A 20,946-nucleotide genomic window follows, 5' to 3' on the forward strand; every position below is an offset into this window, starting at 1 on the left:
AGACAGCCCACGACGGGCGCGACATATGAAGAAGTTCCATTGATTAGCATAGTGAGTAAATAATGATTGACGAGACTTCGACGATAGACGAAGTGGGTAAGTAAAGTAACTGCAGGGTCGCTCCGGGAGTTAACTGGCCAAAGCTACTGCGACAATGATAACTGATCTAACATACAGCTAGAAGCCACCGAGACATCCATCAAGCCCTGGCTCGCTGAAAGCACTAGATGTTGCGCTCCGCGCCGACCGGTTCGCCTCGGATGTCTTCGCTCTCCGAGCCCGTCGCGTCTCCGAATCCAGACTACACATCGAGTCCTTCCTATGAGGAAGAAACGATAATACATGGTTAAACTCCTCTGGTGAGCAAGTCCGTGGGATGGGCGGGTATGTTGTATTAGGAGGTATGGGTGGTGGAACTATCTGCGGGGAACCATATCCATCGGAGTCCTCCGACTCTGATGATGCTGACATGGAGAGGTCCGGGACAGCGAGCATTGATGGTGGAAGCTCTGGTTCCGGCTGACACGCCTCGTACGCATGAGGGTGGAAGTAGCTCCCCTTGGGCGAGACAGTATTAGGAGAAGTCGAGGTGTAAACCCGCTCGCCGCGCTCTGGTAGCTCGCATGAGTTGGGGGATACGACAATCGGTGCACGGTCGTACGTATTCGGCGAGTGGGCTGCATAGGTAGAGGAGATTGCTGGTGTAGGGGGGAAATGAACATGTGGAGACTCTGTCTGAGTTGGAAATGCTAGGGAGCTAGTGCTAGATCCGACAGCGCGCGCTGTTGCCAACGGCTTTAGGATTGGACGGGGCATTGCTAGCTGCGGAACAGTGTCCAGGCAGGCGAGCCAGTCTGTCGACATGAATAAAGAGAAGGAGGGGGACAGACAAGTGAAAACCTACCACACAAGAGTGAAGAATCAGTACTGGAAGGTAATACGCTTTCCCAGCAAGCGCGTAGCTCTGGAAGTATTAAAAATGAACAGGAGTTAGAAGACGGAGAAGGCTATGGGGCAGACAGAAGAGACTCGCCAAGGCACTTGGCCAGACGTGTTGATGGAGGTTCCACAACACTCGACGCATCCGCTTCTGTGTTTTTATACTGACATGAAACCATGGAGCGCACCGGAATCAAATCTGGAAACAGGTTCCGGATTTGCAGGACAATAACGGATGATATTTATCCTCCTTGGACCAACGATATACCCTTTGAAAGTTTGCATCGCGGCTGTGATTGTTGGAGCGACAACGGATCACTCAACCTCGGCCTGTCGCAGGTTGGACGACACCGATTGCTGACGTCATGGGACGGAACCATTTGTCGGTAACGAAACACGATGCATGACATGCGGCGCAACAAGAAAAATACAACAATGTGCAGATACGGTCACATAGACAACGTGCGTTAATACGCACAAAAAACAATAAAACAACTAACGGTACATTACTTGAAGGCCATCACCACCGTTCGCCAAGGCTCGAGGCCTTTTCTCCAACACAGTCATCACAGGTGGTGGATATGTAATGATTCCGTCAGCCCCACTCGACGAAAGCACAGAAGAGAACGAAGGGAAGGCAGCGGCGGGGTCATTCGGCCTTGGAGACTTCACCCGCGACAACGCGGCCTTATCGTCTCCCAGCGTGGGGCTGGAAGTTGAATGATCACCATGCCTGGGAATTCCCGGGGACCACAAATACCCGTCCTGTGTCGCAAACACAAATGTCGGATTCAACCGTTCGGAGAATCTAGGTGTTAACGTCACATCGTGTTCCTGTTCATCGCTTAATGAGACTGATTGCCAAAACGCTTGACGGAGCGAGGTCGAGGGTTCTTCATTGGTAAACTCTTGAGCTGATGGGGATGAGAGTCGAGAGGTGGAAGGATATGGTGATGGGGCCTCCTTCTTGCCCTTCTTCACTGGGAGAAGCGTCACCACTCCACAAACAGTGCTGCTTCTCTGAGGACGAGGCATTCCGATACACGCGGTGTCTGAGTCTTCGGTAGCGTCATAGCCGGTAAATGTAGCTGTTGGGTAGGGAGAACGCGGGTAGGTCTTCAGAGCCTTCGCTAAGTTTGTCGGAGATCTTTGCGATACATCCAGTTGCCTAGGGACTGATCTACGTTTGGATTTCGGTGGAGCATCAAGGATGACGTCTACTTGGAACTGGTGTGTCCTCCGAAGGGGACGTGAGTACTCCATCCTGGGACTTGAATCCGCCTAAAGTAGGTGAATATACCCTATCTCCTCGATCTGGAAGTTCAAGGCAATTCGGGGATACGATGATAGCGGCGCGATCGTAAGAATTTGGTGAATGGGTGACGAAGGTTGATGTGAGGGAAGCAGATGGAGGGAAATGGACGTGTGGGGACCTTAGGCTTGGCGAAACGGCTACCGTGGCGCTTCCTGCGAACGGGAATGGATTTGGCGACAAGGGCAGAGGTGGCGGCCGTTTCAGAATGGACTTGGGCGACGTCAAGCCTCTCAAAGTAGGCGTCGTCGTCCCAGTAGCCCTCTGCATGGCCTTGGAAGCCATCGAATGTTGAAAGAATCGTCGTGGGTCGTGAGTAATCGTAAATTTGATGTTCGTTATCCTTGTCCAGCAAGGGCTAAAAAATGGAACCGCAAATATCGTGAGGCGACAGCAGTGAAAATAAGAAAGACGTACTTGTTCAAGTTTGTTTATGTCGCTTGAGCTCAAGAGCCAGTTCAGTTACACCTCTAAGGTCGAGCATATATACTCGTGCGACTGTGCCACTGGAGAGTTGCCATAGTGCTAGTAAATCCGGGAGTAACAGCCACAGCCAGGCGAGTATAAACCATAGCTCGGCAGAGTTAACTTCTAAATTTACTCCCGGTTCATATCTCTCTCGACAAGCTTTCCGTCTTTGAAGAGAAACAGTGCAGTAGCTGCACAGAACTACACGCGCTGGTATTGGTGGTGGTAGAGAGGAAAACAAATACCTGTGGTGCTTGCTAAGCACCTAAATTTAGGGAATGACGATATTCGGCAGGCAACGGACCACATCTCCGCTAACTCCGTCCTGTCCTGCCCTGCCTCAAACCGCCGTTGTCGTATCAACGCTGTGTCCATTGGAAGGATGCTCCTGGAATATCCGCTTAATTCAGGATCTTTTCTCAACAAATGAAAGAACCGAGATTCAAGGCAAGTAGAGCGCTGTTTCTAGCCTTGGCCGAGGATTTTGTGGCCCATTGCCCAACGACTTGAACACTGCCTTCGAGTTATTAATGCCAGGTTCAGCGTAGACGTATCTATCACGCTCTGTTGTTGAGAAGTAACCGTAGCGTAATTCAGACCTATTATTGTGAGCAATGCCTGTTTTTAATCTCCTCGGTGGTCGCGTCAGCGTTTCCGAATTTCTTGGGACTTCTCTCATCCTTTTTCAATTGTTGTCATGGACTATCCGTTTACGAAACGCAGGTGAAAGCCTTTTTCAGGTGACAGCGGCATTTAGCATAGCCCCTGCTCTTGCTGTTGGACGTAAAGATGTAGTGAGTTGTGGTACAGAGTGCCTATATTTAGTCAGGTATTCTGAGCGAAAGATAAGAAGTCTTTGCCGACCGATAGTTGGACATACGCTGCGGGGCAAGCCATTTTGAACCTGAGCGAAAATGGCGACCCATGAATGAAATTCCATGTACGCGTCGTAACTCGTTCTATTTAGTACTTCATGGATAGTATAGCATACTACGATTCAACGGGAGGTACAGCCTTCTCTGCATCCCTAGGATTATTCTGCGTCTCCTTCTCCGGCCGCGCCTGTAGTGCAAACGTCTCATCAACAACACCCACCATCTCCACCTCCTGCATCAACAAACTGAACAAGAATCCCGCACCCGAAATACCCACCATCGTCTGCCACACCACTTTCATACTTTCCGCAAACGCGACCATGACTTCGGTACGCAGGGGTTCGGCCAGTTTTGGTATTCCTGGAATAGCGGCATAGGCGATCTCATGTCCCGCGGGGAAAGTGGCGAGGTAGGATGCTGGGAGGTTCATTTTCAGTTTGTTCTGGAGGGGAGGGCAGAGTAAATCGAGGGAAGGGAGATCAGAAACGTGTATATACCTGGAGAATAGTACTTCCGATAGTAATGCCCCATGTTTGGGTGAACGCACGAGTGAATGCGAACAACGCCAGAGCGGCAGCAGTCCGACTGATGGGCTGGGGTGCCAGGAGTGGAAATACAGGCGCAGAGAACTAGCCGATCCAATTTAGATTGTCGGGCAGTGAACAAAGGTGAAAGAAACATACCACCAAGCCGCTGCCAGCACTCACGATGAGCTGATATCCAACCCACTTGCCGGTAGAGGTGTCTGCCTTGAGTAGACTGAAACAGCCGAAACCAATCATGGTGAGGGCCCATCCGACCCAGTTGACGGGACGGTACTTTCCCGTGATGGCAACGATAAAGCCAGAGGAAAGAGCAAATGGTGCAATGATGAGGGCGCTGGGAAGGAAATCAACTGCTGAGCGGATTGGGGACGCTCCGAAAGCAGATTGGAAGAAGACTAGAATAGAGGGAATGAGCGAGATGAGATGAAGAGAGAGCGAACGGCCTCACCCGGCAAGTAGTAGAGAATGGCTGAATATAATGATTAGTGTGAGGCCAGTGATAAGAAGGATGATCTCGACGCACAGATACTCGTGATACCATGCATAGCCGTCATGAGAATACTAGTGAGAAATGCCAGTACATTGACCAAAGCTGATCCAGGATACCGGAAAACTCACGCGCTCAAAGTAGTACGGTTCGTAAGTAGGTCCGATGGGACTGTCGGTCTCACTGGGACCTTGACTTCATACCAACCAAAGGCCACAAGCAGGGCGAAACCAATGATGAGAGGGGCCAACACATGCTTGTTGGTCCATTCGTAACGGATACCTCCCCAGGTCAAGCCAATGATGGCTAGAGTGGTACCGCAGATCACGATAAGATTTCCACTGTTGGATGAATTCAAGGTCCAGCAGCTGATGACACGAGGATTGGGTTACTTACAACCAGTCAACCTTGTTGAGTTTCTCCTTGACGGTACCAGGAGGGGTACGTACGTTCAAGAAGAAGAGGACAAGGATGAACGCCATACCAGTAAGAGGCAAGTTGAGGTCTGTTGATGAGTTGAGCCTCCATTATAGTTTCCATGATAATGACACCTACAGAAGAGCCATCGCCAGGCTTTTCTTCCTCTATCAGACAGGGCGCCACCCTAAGAACTTGATATTAGATACCATTAGGGATGAAAGATCTGTTACACACAATGGGAGGCGCAATAGCCTAGGACACAATTAGTATACAGACCTCATTCCTTCATTTTGTGAAACGTACCGAAGCAAATGACCAAGTCAGGCCAATCATACCCTGATACGTGCCACGCTCCGAGAGAGCGACCAAGTCGGAAATCAAGATCTCGACGAGATTGATGATTCCACCTCCACCCAAACCCTGGACCGCTATTAATTAATGATCAGCCCGCGTACCCGTAGATATTAAGTACTCATATCAACATACTTCGCGCACCAATCATCATGTTCTAAAAATACCCAGTATCAGTCGGACTGCGGTCAAAGACACTAAGTCGGCACTAACCATGTCTTGGGCAGCACCGGCCAAAGCGCTCCCGAGTGCGAAGAGAGCAATTGAGACCAGCATTACTGGCTTTCTGTGGTCATCGTGAAATGACACCTGTCAGAGGGCACAAGGGACTGTAGACAAGAACGCGTACCTTCCAAAGGCATCTGATAGACTGCCACTCAAAGGCATGATTGCGGTACTCGACAGTGCATACGCAGATCCAACCTTGACAATAATCAGCGCATGAACATGATACAGGTTGATACTGCATTTACGTACCCAGACGTAATTCCCCTCTGTATCGTTTAGCGCGTCAGCGATTGTCGGAAGTGCTGTACCGACCGAAGTCAAGTCCAGGGCACTCAAGAAGATCGAGACAATCATGGCCAAGAAACTGAGCCAGAAGTCTCGACCTTTCTTGACAGCTTGGATACCCTTTGGTACCTCAGCACCAGCTTGCTTTTCATTGGGGCTCTCTGGAACTTGCAGAGTTTCAGTGACAGACTCCGGAGTGGTGGAGGTACGCGAATGGGCGTGGCCCAGATTGCTCGTAGATGAAGTCATTGGCAGGTGCAGAAAGTCACGACGAAAACGTATGGACCATCAGGTCGAGTTTTAACCCATGTTGTGACCTTGGCGGGTTGTTTGGTAGAGAACATCAGTTTGGCCGACTTTGATAGAATTACGGGGGTCTGCCAACTTACCTGGCAGCCGCTGCCTCCACTTTGAGGAGAGCCGTCGTCGCTTAACGATTGCTGTACAAGTTTGGAAATATAAATGGTGGTATTGGCCTCGGTGCCGAGCCCTCTGTATTCGAAACAGCTTGGACGACAGCGAAACAGAGTGCCTATACGATATTTCTGTGTGGTTACGGGCCTGCGAGCAAGCTGGGCACATTAATTAGATAATTTGGCATTAGCAGGTAAAAAATGTACATTATATGAAGGGATATTACCTTACGAGATTGCACATGCCGGGGAAATGGAGAAGTAACGAACAATACATCTTTCCACAATTAAATGAATATAGAAATGATGTAGGGTGCGCTTTTTCCGGCACCGTTTCCATTGGTATTACGCGTTCCTCGATAAGCTCTACTAAACGAATTCGAAATAATTCTGGCTGAGGCCGTAGCTTAGCGGTGGCTGACATTCAGTTGAGCCTGTGGGTGGTTGATGCAAAGTTGTGTAAATCACATGATATTCGGCCAATCAAATTGATCACCGTGATCGAAAGCTCTCCCGGACCAATCATCGTCTCGTCTACCAACACCTCCGATAGTAAACTTTTCTACGCTGACCAGAGCTGAATATTCTGCAGGAACCAGGGTCGTCGTTATGTCCATGTTTTCAGGTATCTCTTCGCTCTTGTATTGTTCTGTTTCAGATTCGTTATAATTCTTCGGCTATTGCTTGGCATCACATCTTGAATTTCCAGTATCCACCCTACAGCCTATTGTATAATTTGTTGTATTGGTCTTAGTATGCCGCTGCTCCTCCCGCCCAAGAGTACGCTATACCGTATTGGCGCCATCCGCCCTGCAATGTAGCAGCGGGCATCGTGTCGCAAAGTTCATATCACCCACTTATCGTCGAATCACATTCAGCGCTAGCATAGCGATTTGATGCTGGGAGCCACAAAAGTATCCAAGTAGCGAACGCCACTCAGAGCTATAAACATCTCGTAATATGCAAGCTCCGGCTTATCTACCCCCGCCCCCGACTCACCCAACCTCGGTTGTTCCCTCCAAGCGACTCCCATTTCTCGCAAAGGATAATGAAAATGGAATTCTGAACGATGCTATCTGGAGCTTTTGATAGGTACGGCCAATTCCATATCTCACATCCAAATCAATGACCCGAGGTCGATCGTTTAGACTTTTTTTGTGTACCTTTGGCTACACATTCTGGGGCCCCGCGTTTGGCAGAGTTGAGGAAGGTTCAAACCCGAGGTATGACTCGCGCCTTTCCTTTTTCTCTCCACGTCGGCCCGTGCATTGACGCCTGACGCTTTCGATTGGCATCTCGCCCTCGAGCCAAGACAACGATATTGGTCGGGCGGCGTCGTCACCTGAAGATCACTGTCGACTCTCCTCCAGGGGATGCTCACAGGGGACTTTCTGTGCATTCGCTTGTCCACTCACCACACAAAAAATGCGATCATCAATCATATCAATTATTCACTCCGACGCGTTAAATTTGTAACATTGATCGCATTTCCCTCCCGTGCTTCTAAACGTTAACGGAGAAGATTATACAGATTCGCCAGGCACAAGTCAATCAATCGACGTAAGGCGCGTATGCGCGCCTATGTCACGGCCGCAGCGATAAGGACTCCTTCAACAGAACCGTTCATCTCTAGACCGGGGACAAGGGTAAGTACCAAGCCCGACTTTTTTGGCCCAAAAATATCACCCTCTCAACTAGCATGGTATATAACTGGCTTCACGGAACGAAGTTCGTCGGGTCTCTCAGTACTTCTTCTTTCTCCTATGTCTGATTCAACGACAGTGCTTATCGTAAGCTTATCCGTTTCGTTCTTGCTTGTCTCTAATCTAATAATTCGTACTCTGGGCGATTAGTCTGGTGCAGGACCTTCTGGACTCGTGACGGCGCTCGCCCTTCTCCAGAACGGTATCTCTGTTCGAGTAATCGACAGAATCTCCAAATTTCAGATCGGCCAACGAGGTGCAGCCCTGTCTGTAAGCATCTGTGTCTTAATCAAAGCATTTTCACCTACTGACTCCATCTCAGCCTCGAACTTTAGAGCATTACAAGCTCCTCGGCTGCTTGGAAGACATCCAGAAAGCCGGGCCCATCCTCCACACTCTGATTCTGTACGATGAGGACGGTGTTACGCGTAAGAGGGAAATGCCCATGTTCCCAATCGAAGACAACACCCCTGCTACTCCATATGTATGCCACTCCACAGATGTCACTGAATACCACTAAAGCATCGACAGGGAAACGTTCTCATTCTCGGACAAGATCGTCATGAAGCCATTCTCCGGAGGCATCTCGCCAAGTTCGGTGTCTCTGTCGAACTTGGAACGGAACTCGTGGATTTTGAGCATGACGACGATTCCGTCACTGCCACTCTGTGCAAGACCACTGCCGATGGAGAGAAAGTGAAAGAGACTTCGACATTCAAATGGTTGGTTGGTGCTGATGGCGCCTCGAGCTTCGTACGGAAGAAGCTGGGCTTGAGTTTCCTTGGAACGTGTCGCGAGGCCGAAAATTTTGTCATTGGAGATATTTACATCAAGAACTTGGAGAACAAGTTGGACCGAAAGGTGGGAGCTCCTTTTCTTTGCTCGATGGCATACGCTAAGGTACATCCGAGATCTGGCACGTATGGGGTGATGCATCTAGAAAGATGTAAGCCCACTCTATAATTTCTGCCTCGTCCTTACATGAACAATGCTCCTTTTAGGGCGAGTCTGCGACCCTACGAGATACCCGGTGACGATCGGTGCTATTACCTTGGTGGTGGTGTAGAGGCTGATCGCGATGAGATGACTTCGAGCCGTGAAGCATTCATCAAGTCCTTCTATGAAGTCAGCGGACGTACGGATATCGAATTTGGCGACCTCATCTATCTCCGTCCTTATAGGCACGTTGAATCGTGTTTTACTTCTGCTATCGTCAAACTAAATGGGTGCTAGACCGAACATCCGTATGGTCGACAAATTTGGCTCTGGCCGCGTGTTTGTTGCTGGAGGTATGAAGTCCATCAATGAATAGCGTGTTTATTGACTCGACGCGTTCTACAGACGCGTCTCACGTACACAGTCCCACCGGCGCACAGGTACGCTAACTGTAACCATATTGTGAAACATAACACTGAGCGTAATTTCAGGGAATGAACACAGGCGTCCAGGACTGCGTGAGTAATAATACAAGCACCTCGTATTTCAAACTCATACGAAATGTGATATAGATGAATTTAGGCTGGAAATTAGCCATGGTCGAGAAGGGTCTCGCACCGAAGTCGCTCATGGAATCGTACACCCACGAGCGTCTGCCCGTCGTCGCCTCCATGCTCGACCAGACCACAGCACTCCTCAACAAGACGTTCGGGCGCACTCCCGACAACTTTGACGGCTGGAAGCGAGGGTACGAGTTGCGCCAATTCGGTGTCAACTACCGTGGAAGTCCTATCATTGTCGACGAGACCTCTAGTGACGCGAGCGAGGTAGTCGACCCTTACCGGTCTGGAAACGACGGCACTGTACGTGGCGGTGACCGTGCTCCAGATGCGCCGGGCTTGATTTCAGTCGGTCAGCCGTCAGACAAATATTTGTCGACCTTGTTCGACATTTTCGGACCGACGCATCACACCCTACTCTTGTTCTCCGATGACAAGGAGAAGCAGACGGCTATCCTGGAATCGGTTAAGAAGTATCCCGCTAATATCCTGAAACGCGTGGTTGTTTTGTCGGAGAACACAGAGGTCAAGTCTAGTGATCTGCCCGCCGAACTTGTCTTCAAAGACAAGGATGGGTATGCATACCAGAACTATGTGATCAAGAGCAGGAGTCTTGACACGGTCGTCGTTCGTCCGGACGGCGTCATTGGTGCTCTTGTCGGAGGCGTAGACGGTTTGAAGACCTACTTCGACGGCGTATTCACCCCTGACGTTGAGACAGTGGCGGCGTCGTTGAAATCCTTGACGGTCTAGACGGGAATACGGGACGGATCGATGGTTGTAATATTTAGTTCTCTTTTGATACATTGGATTCGCTACTAAATTGGATTTCTCATAAATGATTAATAGACTTACGGCCTTAATTCCCCAATGAAGTCTGCTTATAGCTGCGTATCCAAGCTGCGCAAAATACGCACCAGAACTTCCAATTCTAATCACCACCTAAAGACGTCATTACAATATCAGCTTACATGCTAAGGATTTGGATGAAGCTGGAGCACGTATTCGACAACAGCCGCATTTTCACTCGTCGCTGCCACTGAACATGGGTGTGAAGCTCCAGAGCTCAATGCCTTGACTTCACTTGCTGTACGCAGCAAGGATGCGACTAGAACAAGAAATCATGTTCATACATAACACCGATGCATGCTTTTTTCTGGAGAAAGGTCCATCGGACGGAAGACGTATGTATGACGCGCTGGATTCCGTTGATGACGATGATTACATCGCTGGCCTGATATCCAAGACATGTCCTCTTGTCCTTTTCTTCGTAGATGGGAGCCGGCGTGAAGGGTAGCGGCCTCCATTAGAGCGTTTGTTGGCGAAGACGGTAGCGAGAGTCTGAGTTAGAAAAGAAGTGGACACGCGCTTGGATGAGGAGCTGTTGCTAGGCGGCCGAGGGCTTCGATCCTCAAGACCTCAAGGCCTCAGTCTCTATGATGTTCTGCGTCGACAATATCTGTGATAAAAACGTTGTGAGTGTGATTCAGCATCGCAGCTGAGATTGACGCACCACGGCCAAGTTCCCTTCTCTCGGTCGATACTGGCCGAATCCAGCTACCAGGTAGAAAACAAGTAGGAGTGACTTGAAAAAACACCACGAGGTAGAGTCCAGACTACCGGAACGGGGTAGGTCGAGCTACGTTAGCGTGATAGTCGTTTTTTCTTGTCCGCCCATTTGTCGCAAACCTCAGTTTGACCAGAGAACGGTAACTGCACCAACAGCCAGGAAATTAGTACAATGTAGATCCAGCAGCGCCACGGGCACTGACTCACCTGTTCACTCTCGTCGCACCGCTCTATGGTCCTTTCTTTCTCTCATGTCCTCAGCGTTCGACGTTCAAAGGGAGTGCATATGCATCGAGGGCATTGGGAATCCAGGGTAGTCCGCGGTCGCCGAAACATGCGAACGTTCATAAAGTCGATGTTACACTGTTGGTTGTCGTGGTCAAGACCAGAGTACCGGCCCGTGCTCCAGACTTTGGACACTAATAGTCAACAGCGCGGGCGCGCATCCAACCATAACCAAATTATGGCATTACGAGCGATCTTCTTGATTATTTCCCTCGTCGTTGACAGTAGATATACGTCTGGAGTATGTACGTGTCTTCTCCTACTCTCAGTTTTTGCCTACATGTTACTAAAAGCGGGTACAGTGACTAGAATGAATCAATATTGAAGTTCCCGTCCTCAAAGTGACCAGTTTGTGTCAGCTGGAGGGCAACTGCCAAAGAGACCGCGATATCTTTAGAGCAAGAATCTTGGCGTATAGCCTTTACCGCCCTTCAGATTGTAGCATTCTATAGCATGAATCGGCCCTCGACGGAAATAGTACATCTCGCTTCCCTTTTTTTTCATCTTCGACGCTTCTTTCAGAACTGATATCACACCCGGCATCCCCTCAGAGCCTCATCCTTCCCGTTTTACATCTGTGCGTACAGTGGCAGCACCTTGGGTCTGCAAGTCTTCCGGCGTCCACGCGTGTAGGTGTTGCATCCAGGACAGGGATACGTGCCGGATACTGGGCATAGGTATAAGCTATCTCTGAGGCGAGCGAGTCGATGGAGCGAACTCAATTGGTGTTGATGCCATGCTAATTCCTCCTTGTCATCAGAAGTTGACAGTAAGGTTTGAAGATAATCAAGCGATGGTCCTGACACTGATGGAAGCCTCGACTCTGGTATCTATTCCCATAAACCTGAGACTGATTCGGAAGATGCTGTGGGTTAAGCTTTCGTCATCTTTGGAGCGCAGCTATGCATCCTTCCTCAAGTTCATCAGGTTGGCTGTGCGCTTTACTGGCTCCATGTTACATCTATTAATGACTCAATTCAGCATTACGACCTCCAACATAATTTGCGTCCGAATTTAGCCTATGGATGGGTATCGAGACTAAGCTTTCTTGAGTCACTTGTAAACACCGCGAGACTCGTGGCTATTCCGGGACAGTTATACAGTCCGCTCGGAGAATGATTTACTGCATGACAACACAGCCGTAGAACCTACGAAAATTTCTTGGCAGCAGATCTGTACCCTTGTCTGTATATGGATGGCTCGGTGATGACAAGTATATAATGAGAGATGTGGGATGTGTTATAATCAGACTACCTCCCCACTTATTTTCGAACTTTCACTCAGACCAGCTTGATGGCCACTCAGACCAGTATTCCGTCAAGTCTTACTGATGCTGATAAAACCAATATATATCAAACTCTTGATAATTTATTGGGCTCAGAGATATTATACTCTCTATTGAATGGTTTGCATGTTTATCAAAATCTATGATATTTAGCCTAATCACAGCTCTGCATAGGCATGTATACTGGAATTTTTTTTGTAACACTGTGGAATGTCTGTGAGTAGAATATGTCTGTTATGATATACAAACTGAAGTGAATGCTATAGTTACAAACAAACCTCAGCCTATTGGACAAACTATGGTCATCCTTGTAATCCTTGTTTATATTGCCACTACTATGAACTTTGCCTTCTCTTGGTCTCACAGCCACTCTGTTTTTGTTAATAAGGGACAAAATCTTTGGACCAAATATCTGGCTTATAGCACTTGGGGTACTACATCATTAGGGACAGCTATCACCAGTACTATTGCCAATGTTCTGGCAGAACCTATTATGGTGTGTATAACAATGTTAATTCTGCTAAGTATAGCTTATGTTGTCTCAATTGTAGATTTGGCGTTGTTGGATAGTCTGGGGACAGCAGTGGTCAATTATCCTGCTTCCTATTCTTCTTGTTGTTTCTGCAACTGGTAAGATCATCCAAATCTTCTATGGTGTCAATTTCTCAAGAGTTCAAGTTGATATAGCACTCAAAGTTTTTGGTTTATACAAAACATCTCTTGCAGAGGATTATCCTCTTGGTTTAACACTTTATGCATCCTTCATCTTTGCTTCAACCTTATGGTGCACCTTGCTTATCATCTACCGCATTGTCACTGTGGCACGAGCAGGAAGTCATACAGGGAGAGGACTTCAAACCTATCACCATGTGATGGAAGTTCTGATTGAATCATATGCTCTTTATTCAATATCCTTGATCTTATATACAATCTTCCATCAAGTCTTCTCTGTTCGCAACAATGACACGTCAGAGTACTTTGATTCTCTAGCAGCAGTTGCAAGAGTAGGCTCATATTCTTCTCTCATGTTTGTATATTTAAATTTTGATATAGGGAATTGCTCCAACACTTCTTGTTGGACGTGTTGCAGCAGGTCATGCTCGCCCTGATGACTCTTGGCAAGGAAGTGCTGTGACCTCACTTCACTTTGGGAGGCTTTTCAGAGATCAAGGCTCTCAGCAGGATTCAATGACAAGAGGAGACCTTGAATCCCAGCAGGAGAGAGAGGATGACTATAGCCATCACATCTTAGCTGACTCTCAGGGACATGATGTTGGCATAGACTCAGAGACTGCCAAGGCTTGGAGAGAAAGAAGCAGTGGATACAGAGGTAGTACTCTAATGGACTTCCAGGAAGATACTGACATTGAGAGCAATGTCATATGCAAGGATAATCACAGGGCCCAGGCATTGGAGAGACCAGAAGGCGGTCATTTTAATAATGGGAATGTTGCTTGTGGAGATGACCTCAAGACTCAGCCAAATGGACAGGGGGATGATTCCTTGAACATGACATCCATTGTATCAAGAGATGAATAAAAACTAGATGTAACAGAATGTCATTTGCAATGGAACATGATTATTTAACAGTATCTCCACTTCTTTAATCATCTGTCAGCCAGGACTCAAGCATGTCCATTAGGCCCATTAAACTCCTACTTGGAGCATTATAGGTAATCATTCCAAATTGTTTCATTGATGTACAAGTGATCCACAACTTTCACATCTCTTCAATACAGAAGTTACTTACTGAGTTTTTCCATGATTCAAAATGTCACTATTAACCTGGTTCTCTCAAGTTTTCTTGCAAATGATTACTTAATAGATTTACTACCCTAATTTCTCAATAAAGCCTGCATATCCAAGCTGTGCAAAACATGTGCCAAAACTTTGGTATCTATTTTCCCATTCAAGCTTAGCAGAATGAATTTGACAGGAAGAATATATGCCGATCACATATAAACCAGAAGCTGTACTTGAACAGCTGCTTTGAGCACTTGTACCAATGCCTTCACTTCATCTGTTTGAACCAACGAAGGGATAGAAGACTGATGCTTGACAATAGAGACATCATTATCGAAGGCAAAGAAACTGACAAGGAGTTCCTGTGCACTCATGGCAGGATGGGTTGTGATGAAAGTTGAGACGGTGAGCTTCTTGACACTGCCAGCAGCTTGGAGTATCAAAGATATCTGTCATGAATTCACCCCTATTTTTTGCTTATCTTATCTTATCACAGCAACTTGTCATTTGACTCTCATCATCATTCCTCATACCTGATCCACATCATTCATGACCTGCTTGGTCACACTGCCCACACGCTCTGACTCACCTTCACATGCTGATGGGGTGTACCCTGTTTTGAACTCGGATTATGTTTTCTTCATAGTAATATTCAGTTAGCCAGATTTAGTAGTTACAGATAGTTTAGTCTGAGTTTAGAAGTAGATTACCTCAGCAATCCACCCTTTGACTCATACCACCACCTCTCCCCGAAGTACTTGCAGGATGAGGCATTGCTCTAGCACCTATAGAGCACCTCATTCACATCAACACATGATTGCATCGCTCACATGCATGATCCATTTGATGGCCTATAGGTCTGATCATACTTCTATGGGCCCTACCCTTGATATTCCCTCATGCTTCATGGGTTGACACAAGTCACACCCCAGGATGGATAGGACACCATGTACGCTCCTCAGAAGATAGTACCACATGGGTACTAGCCTTCTGACTCACTGACATGCTTCTACCATATCAAGCACCATATGGATGCTAGTCTTCTTACTCACATGAGTGCTTCTCCTATACTAAGCACCACACGGACTGAAGCCTTGACATTCACAGGAGGACTTCTACCATACCAGTGCCATACGATACAGAAGGCAGCGATGCATTAGGACAGTACATACTAGTAAATACAGCGATGTATTTAGTCAAGCCTTGCTGTGGTCTTACACCCCAGCTTCAGCTAAAGTTATACACTCCTAACTTTTCATGCAGAAACTCCCTGCTTCCAAGACTAAGGACTATCATTTCTGACCTAGCGATTGCAATGCTCTCTTCACAACTGAATCACCGAATGCGAGTGACAGTTTAGAGGCAAACATTGTTCAATCCAAGTTAGTGCATTACAATATCCCTTCCATTTCAATGCGCACTCCATGGTATTTGACTTGGCTGTCAATATGACCTATGATTTTGATGGAGTGATCTGGCATCATGTGAACTGAGTAACATAATTGACATGAAAATTATGCGGTGGATGAGGAATGGCTTACCTAGATCATCAGTAAAGTATGTCTTACATCCTGGAGTAGGGTAATCAATGAACATCTTCAATGTTACATCAGAAAGGTTGTGATAGCCTGTGATATATCAATAAAGGCTAGATTATGGATCATGAGAAGTGCTTACCACATGCAACAAGAGGTCCACTTATGACCAGCTCTCCTGAGCATCCCAACAGCACTATATTCAGATCACAATCAACAACGTATGTGGAGCATGATGAAAAAGCTCTTCTGATGTTTTCTTTGTGATCATTCAGGCCTATCTGCCTCAAAGTGCAGCCAACCATTGCTTCCATAGAACTAGAGAGCAATTTAGCACTTGTTCACAAACCCAATCTAGGTACCTACCCATAAAAGTTGGTGAGAACCAAGTCTGGTCTCACAGACCACTTCTTCAATAGCTAGAAAATAGTGTAAAGACATGCCTAATGGACAAGCAACATTTGGCTCACTGAATCTGTGATTTTCTTGTTACCTGACATGAGATACTTTATGGGTAGGCCATCTGGACTCTCCAGCAAAGCTTTGATCATGCTCAGCACCATACCAATGTGTGTCACACCAATCAAGATAATTTGCCAGCACAGCTGTGTTAACAGCTCAAAACACAGCACACTGACCAACCACAAACTGAGGCACCAACTTTGGATGATTTCAGAGATGTGGACATTGAATGCAGTGGCTGTTATTTACATTAATAATTAAACACACAACCTTGAAGTAGGACTTATATGCTAGGGCTAAATGTTTTATTTGTTACTAATGAGTTATACAAAGATATTACTCTCACTAGTGAGGGCTTAAGGCACAATTGAATAAATAGTGACTTGGTTTGGAGCTACTGCACTTGGTCTGACTCAGAATACTTTGAACTAGTGGCTCTCTTGGCCTTATACTGACTCTTACAAGTGATCTACACTTGACTAGTAGCACCCTAGGCTCACTAGTGGCACTTTTGGCCTAAGAACTAATACTATAACTTTGGAAACTTGCTTGAACTAACTTTGAAACACTCTGGACCAGTTCAGGACACAATAGTGGATTCTAAGACACTTCAATTCATTCAATACTATAGATAACTTAGTGACTAGCCATCATCTTGTTGAGGTTAAGCACAAAAGCCTTTAATTGGGGGATTAGATACTGACTAGTAGGTCACAATTATAGGGATGGCTTGCCTAGCCTGCATGTGCACCTAATCTACTACTTATATACTAGTAAGAAAGGTACAAAAGTTATAAATAAACTGGCAAGAGAGATATTATTGGTAAGAATGTCTTGGCTAGTCACAAGAAATGGCAAATAATTATGCAATAATCAGTCTAGAGGGGCTTGCTTGCTGACTAGCAGGCTTAGGAGCTCCACTAATGGTTTCTTTCCATGCTCTTGACCCAATATTACTCCACTAGTGCCATGGATAAATGAATAGTCATTTATCCATGCCTGTAGCAATTGTTGATTATGATCAAGGGTGCAGTCTAGCTATACTAGTGCCAATTGTAATAGATCTTTATTGCACTAGCCAGATCTGGTCACCAGGCTCATCTGTTTACTGAATCATTTCTAAGTCCTGCTTCAAGATTGCCACATGACTAGTCAACCTTACTTAGGCATTCAAGCCCAGATCAGTTCACTAGTGATGGAATCCTCACAAGATCTATGTCCTCTGCTTCTGGTTTGGGGTGCTAGTAACTTCTCTCATCTGCTAGTGACCATGTTTTACTTAGTTCTGCTAGCATGTGAAGTACTAGTCTGGCCAGCTGATAGATTTGATCCAATAGTGATGCTACATCTAAGTCCTGACTTGGCTAGTAGCTTACTATCTTGACTATCTGCTTGAAGCCTCAGATATAGCCCTTAGATATCACTAGTATAGAATGGATATGAAATAGTATTATTACAAAATCACAAAATCTGGATGTGAACATGTAGACAGTGTATCACTGTAGAGAACTCCAAATCTTCCAAAAAGCAAGGTTGGTGGGTCATAAGGCATAGCACAGATGGATCCAGATCTGGCCTGCAGGTTTTGAAAAAGATCAGATATTGATCCGGATCTGCCAGTTCTGAGTCCTATGAATATAGGATATCTTGGTCATTATGCAGTTGGGAAAGACCCATGGGAAATTCTATTGGTGGAATCAATTGATGGCGGTGTTTGCCGACTATCTCACTCTGCCCCTTGGGCTTTGGCCATGGGAGTTTTCTATTCGTGCACCCTTTTTCTCCTGGCTTCATCCTCTTTCTCCCGACAGCTCCATTTCATCGCTGCTTCTTTGTGTCGCTGGTGGCTTCTGTTGTTTTTTTGTTTGTTTCCCCTGTTTGTTACCTTTCTTAATGTCAATTTCTCTTTGCGTCGTTCTATAAGCACATGCCATATATAACTGCACAAATCTCACTGTTCCTTCATTGTCATCCACCTTGTTCATCCTATTGGTCTTTTTAGCGCCCGCCCGCATATTCATCCTCGTCTTCATCTTCCTCAAAATCTATCTTTCTCTTCATCCGCATGAGCTGGAGCTGGCATACTCTCCACATTTCTCCTGTCCAAATTGGCTTTCTGTGGATAAGTCTGATCAGTATGTTGTCCTTGATACCTTTGTCTGTATCACTCACTGACGAGTGATCGCAGTTCACTAGGGCCAATGCCCTCAGAATCGTCTTCATCCTCACCCTGCCTTGTTACTCCTCATAAATACCATCGAGCACTGGGCTTCGACGACATCGCCTACCTGGAATGTCTGTGGCTTTACCATCATGTATCTGTAATGCAAAGGTGTCATCAATTTAACATTCTCGATTGCTCTGCGGTGCTGACCTTTTCTTCCCTCCCTCCTCTGAAGTAGCACACAATGTTTTCTTCAGTGTGGATTGACTTCCGCTGCGCTATCTTGGCGAGTACACCCACTGGGTCGACATTGGCTGCAATAGGTTTCCTTCCTCTTTGTTCAAACTGTTTTTGGGTCTGAAATAGCAGTTCATCGTCTCCATATCCGGTTTCCAGTTCTCTAATTCCCCTTCCCTGAACTCTCTTTCCCCCATAACTTGTATCTCCTTGATTGTGGACATGGTATCGTCTTTTCCTTCAGCATCCTGTGTAAATTGTGAGTACGTTCCCTACCCCCTCCCTCTTATCATGAAATTGTCCACTTACCTTGTCTCCTTCATTACAGGTGGTATATCCGTCACAAATATGGCACCTGTGATTGTGAAGACCATCTCCTCGATAGTCCTGTCCTTCGCATTTTGACGCAAGATCCTCCACACCCCTGCATCCTTGTCTCGTTTGATAGATGCAGCATTGATGATATTGTGTTCCTGTTTACCATGTCAGTATGCACTCTCTGCTCTTCTGGATCCCATATGTCTATCACCTTCATCACCATTTTATCCTTTGCAAGGAGTCTGATGTGATGTACTTTTGTATAAATCTGTTGTAGTTATTAGTCCATGAATTCAATTAAGTATCATTGTTAACTTTTTCTTTTATTTTTTGGAGACAAAAAACATAGGACTTGGACCTGCCACGTGGATGCGTTGGCCCTCACCAACTAGTATGGCTGTGTGCTGCAATCTGGATCCACAGTATCTGTCCTGCAGGTATTTGGTAGCACTGCAGGTATTCGTAACCCACAGGTATAACACCTCCACAGATGTACCTACCTGCAGATACCCACAGGTCTTGCACATTGTCATGTTCAATAGATATTGCTTCATTGAATTCTACATTCTACTTGTAGCTAATGTAGTATACAATTAACTGTACTTTCATAGAGCACCCAAAAAGTAGCGCAGTATGTATTGGTATCCCAACTCCCTCTCCAAGTCTGCCATTGATAACAGCTGTATGGTCTGTGCATTAGGAATATGTCAAGTTCTGCCTGGACATGATGTCTGGTTGACAACAAAAGTGTCATAGATGCCATGTTGGATCCTGCAATCCCAACCGGGGAGTCAGATATGCTTCATGTCATATGAGAGTACATACATCCTTCTGATTGAAGGTGCACTCCTCCACATTGGCCGAAGATGCAGTCAATGCAGGTTCCAATGACAAAGCGATATTTGGTGCAGTGCCCTCCCCATACCTGTCCTCTTGATGATATGCCATTCCTGCATGTACATGCCCTGTCTGCAGAACTAGAATCTGGGTGTATCGAGCGTTGATCATCCTCATCAATGTTGTACAACACTCCTCAATCTATGCCCTGATAAGACAGCATCAGCAAGAGAAGGGTGAGCAGAGAGATCACGTACCATTGAGGGAAGGTGTTGGAGGGCATAGGTGCATTTAGTGACTGAGAAATTGACATTAACAGCAAACCTAATCACATTTGAGAAGAGATACTGATGAAAGATTAGTACATGCACTTGTAGCCCAGTTATTCCTACTCAAGCAATGGTATTGAAGGAAGATCACTCTGATGGAAATGTTGTCATGAGCAAAAGATGAAGATATGAACAATAAGTACCTTACTTCCCTCCTCCATGTGTGTGCATGCACATGTCAAGCTCACCTTGGAGCTTGTTCCTTGAAATCATGCTTATCGAGGCTTGATCATGCTTATCGATGGCCAGCCTTGTGAATCGATGATATCAGCAACAAGTAGCAACATAGGAGAAAACAGCATACTATTGGGTGCACAATATTACAATTTCGCGCCTTATCATATCTTATCGACTCTCTCGTAATCTCGCTATGCTAATTCTCCGGGCTTGATCGCATTCACCATGCGGGTTTGGTATGTTTACCGTACCGTTGCAGACACTTGTAGTATATTTAGCACGACCCAAACTGTATTTAAGTAGCTCGACTGCAGGTCTTAAACCTCAGTCTCGAACTAAAGTTTATTCACCCGATAACTTAGTCTGAACTCACTCTCGCTCAACTAAGCGATAGCTCCCTTAACGCAAACCTGCGGACAACACAAAGCGCCTGACTGAAGTGTGAGTCACGCTTAGTTGTTTGATCTTGTTTGTTATATCGGT

At 46.4% G+C, this 20,946-nt stretch overlaps 8 protein-coding genes across 8 annotated transcripts; 3 read left to right on the forward strand and 5 right to left on the reverse strand.

Moving 5' to 3' along the window:
• Positions 1 to 177: 177 nt before the first annotated feature.
• On the reverse strand, positions 178 to 816 carry EV420DRAFT_1261161 (uncharacterized protein; the record flags this gene model as incomplete). The annotated part of the gene is made up of 1 exon (XM_060467048.1): positions 178 to 816. One exon carries the CDS (start codon positions 814 to 816, stop codon positions 178 to 180), a length of 639 nt encoding a protein of 212 aa, XP_060336804.1.
• A 618-nt stretch (positions 817 to 1,434) lies between these two features.
• On the reverse strand, positions 1,435 to 2,536 carry EV420DRAFT_1474795 (uncharacterized protein; the record flags this gene model as incomplete). Its single annotated transcript, XM_060469235.1, is given in 2 exon segments — positions 1,435 to 2,220; positions 2,240 to 2,536. The coding sequence occupies 2 exon segments, from the start codon at positions 2,534 to 2,536 to the stop codon at positions 1,435 to 1,437; spliced, it is 1,083 nt and encodes a 360-aa protein (XP_060336805.1).
• A 1,129-nt stretch (positions 2,537 to 3,665) lies between these two features.
• On the reverse strand, positions 3,666 to 6,347 carry EV420DRAFT_804741 (major facilitator superfamily domain-containing protein). Its single transcript, XM_060483524.1, has 15 exons — positions 6,300 to 6,347; positions 5,875 to 6,227; positions 5,747 to 5,820; positions 5,611 to 5,683; positions 5,533 to 5,554; positions 5,350 to 5,474; positions 5,281 to 5,298; positions 5,182 to 5,230; positions 5,023 to 5,131; positions 4,758 to 4,967; positions 4,663 to 4,700; positions 4,588 to 4,608; positions 4,278 to 4,534; positions 4,092 to 4,223; positions 3,666 to 4,036 (listed from the first exon to the last, which is right to left on the reverse strand). Exons 2-15 carry the CDS (start codon positions 6,157 to 6,159, stop codon positions 3,710 to 3,712), a joined length of 1,740 nt encoding a protein of 579 aa, XP_060336806.1. The 5' UTR covers positions 6,160 to 6,227; positions 6,300 to 6,347; the 3' UTR covers positions 3,666 to 3,709.
• An 845-nt stretch (positions 6,348 to 7,192) lies between these two features.
• On the forward strand, positions 7,193 to 8,201 carry EV420DRAFT_804786 (uncharacterized protein). Its single transcript, XM_060483525.1, has 6 exons — positions 7,193 to 7,415; positions 7,472 to 7,546; positions 7,616 to 7,795; positions 7,855 to 7,969; positions 8,022 to 8,113; positions 8,177 to 8,201. Exons 1-5 carry the CDS (start codon positions 7,393 to 7,395, stop codon positions 8,031 to 8,033), a joined length of 405 nt encoding a protein of 134 aa, XP_060336807.1. The 5' UTR covers positions 7,193 to 7,392; the 3' UTR covers positions 8,034 to 8,113; positions 8,177 to 8,201.
• EV420DRAFT_1617462 (FAD binding domain-containing protein) lies at positions 8,087 to 10,275 on the forward strand (the record flags this gene model as incomplete). The annotated part of the gene is made up of 10 exons (XM_060475240.1): positions 8,087 to 8,113; positions 8,177 to 8,296; positions 8,349 to 8,510; positions 8,558 to 8,887; positions 8,938 to 8,972; positions 9,028 to 9,207; positions 9,260 to 9,315; positions 9,368 to 9,402; positions 9,454 to 9,480; positions 9,535 to 10,275. The coding sequence occupies 10 exons, from the start codon at positions 8,087 to 8,089 to the stop codon at positions 10,273 to 10,275; spliced, it is 1,713 nt and encodes a 570-aa protein (XP_060336808.1).
• A 2,357-nt stretch (positions 10,276 to 12,632) lies between these two features.
• EV420DRAFT_804879 (uncharacterized protein) lies at positions 12,633 to 14,488 on the forward strand. Its single transcript, XM_060483527.1, has 5 exons — positions 12,633 to 12,781; positions 12,826 to 12,877; positions 12,928 to 13,157; positions 13,213 to 13,665; positions 13,715 to 14,488. Exons 1-5 carry the CDS (start codon positions 12,779 to 12,781, stop codon positions 14,198 to 14,200), a joined length of 1,224 nt encoding a protein of 407 aa, XP_060336809.1. The 5' UTR covers positions 12,633 to 12,778; the 3' UTR covers positions 14,201 to 14,488.
• A 1,307-nt stretch (positions 14,489 to 15,795) lies between these two features.
• EV420DRAFT_1636536 (uncharacterized protein) lies at positions 15,796 to 16,627 on the reverse strand (the record flags this gene model as incomplete). The annotated part of the gene is made up of 6 exons (XM_060476601.1): positions 15,796 to 15,893; positions 15,946 to 16,032; positions 16,082 to 16,257; positions 16,306 to 16,358; positions 16,410 to 16,544; positions 16,601 to 16,627. The coding sequence occupies 6 exons, from the start codon at positions 16,625 to 16,627 to the stop codon at positions 15,796 to 15,798; spliced, it is 576 nt and encodes a 191-aa protein (XP_060336810.1).
• A 1,772-nt stretch (positions 16,628 to 18,399) lies between these two features.
• Positions 18,400 to 19,653, reverse strand: EV420DRAFT_1474800 (uncharacterized protein; the record flags this gene model as incomplete). The annotated part of the gene is made up of 6 exons (XM_060469236.1): positions 18,400 to 18,572; positions 18,690 to 18,720; positions 18,776 to 19,040; positions 19,112 to 19,275; positions 19,299 to 19,388; positions 19,621 to 19,653. The coding sequence occupies 6 exons, from the start codon at positions 19,651 to 19,653 to the stop codon at positions 18,400 to 18,402; spliced, it is 756 nt and encodes a 251-aa protein (XP_060336811.1).
• Between the last annotated feature and the right edge of the window lie 1,293 nt (positions 19,654 to 20,946).

Source organism: Desarmillaria tabescens (genome assembly GCF_030435595.1).
Source record: "Desarmillaria tabescens strain CCBAS 213 chromosome Unknown EV420scaffold_4, whole genome shotgun sequence".
NCBI classification, from domain to species: Eukaryota; Fungi; Basidiomycota; class Agaricomycetes; order Agaricales; family Physalacriaceae; genus Desarmillaria; species Desarmillaria tabescens.

Bases quoted from the DNA above. Each gene is read 5' to 3' on its own strand.
- EV420DRAFT_804879 (XM_060483527.1), top strand. The intron at 13,158-13,212 runs GTGTGTATAACA...TCTCAATTGTAG, and splicing joins TTCTGGCAGAACCTATTATG to ATTTGGCGTTGTTGGATAGT. The intron at 13,666-13,714 runs GTAGGCTCATAT...ATTTTGATATAG, and splicing joins CTCTAGCAGCAGTTGCAAGA to GGAATTGCTCCAACACTTCT.
- EV420DRAFT_804741 (XM_060483524.1), bottom strand. From the start codon at position 6,159: ATGACTTCATCTACGAGCAATCTGGGCCACGCCCATTCGCGTACCTCC. The intron at 5,821-5,874 runs GTACGTAAATGC...ATTATTGTCAAG, and splicing joins CAGAGGGGAATTACGTCTGG to GTTGGATCTGCGTATGCACT. The intron at 4,609-4,662 runs GTGCGTCGAGAT...CATTATATTCAG, and splicing joins GCATGGTATCACGAGTATCT to CCATTCTCTACTACTTGCCG.
- EV420DRAFT_804786 (XM_060483525.1), top strand. From the start codon at position 7,393: ATGCTATCTGGAGCTTTTGATAG. The intron at 7,416-7,471 runs GTACGGCCAATT...TCGATCGTTTAG, and splicing joins CTATCTGGAGCTTTTGATAG to ACTTTTTTTGTGTACCTTTG. The intron at 7,547-7,615 runs GTATGACTCGCG...GCTTTCGATTGG, and splicing joins GAGGAAGGTTCAAACCCGAG to CATCTCGCCCTCGAGCCAAG.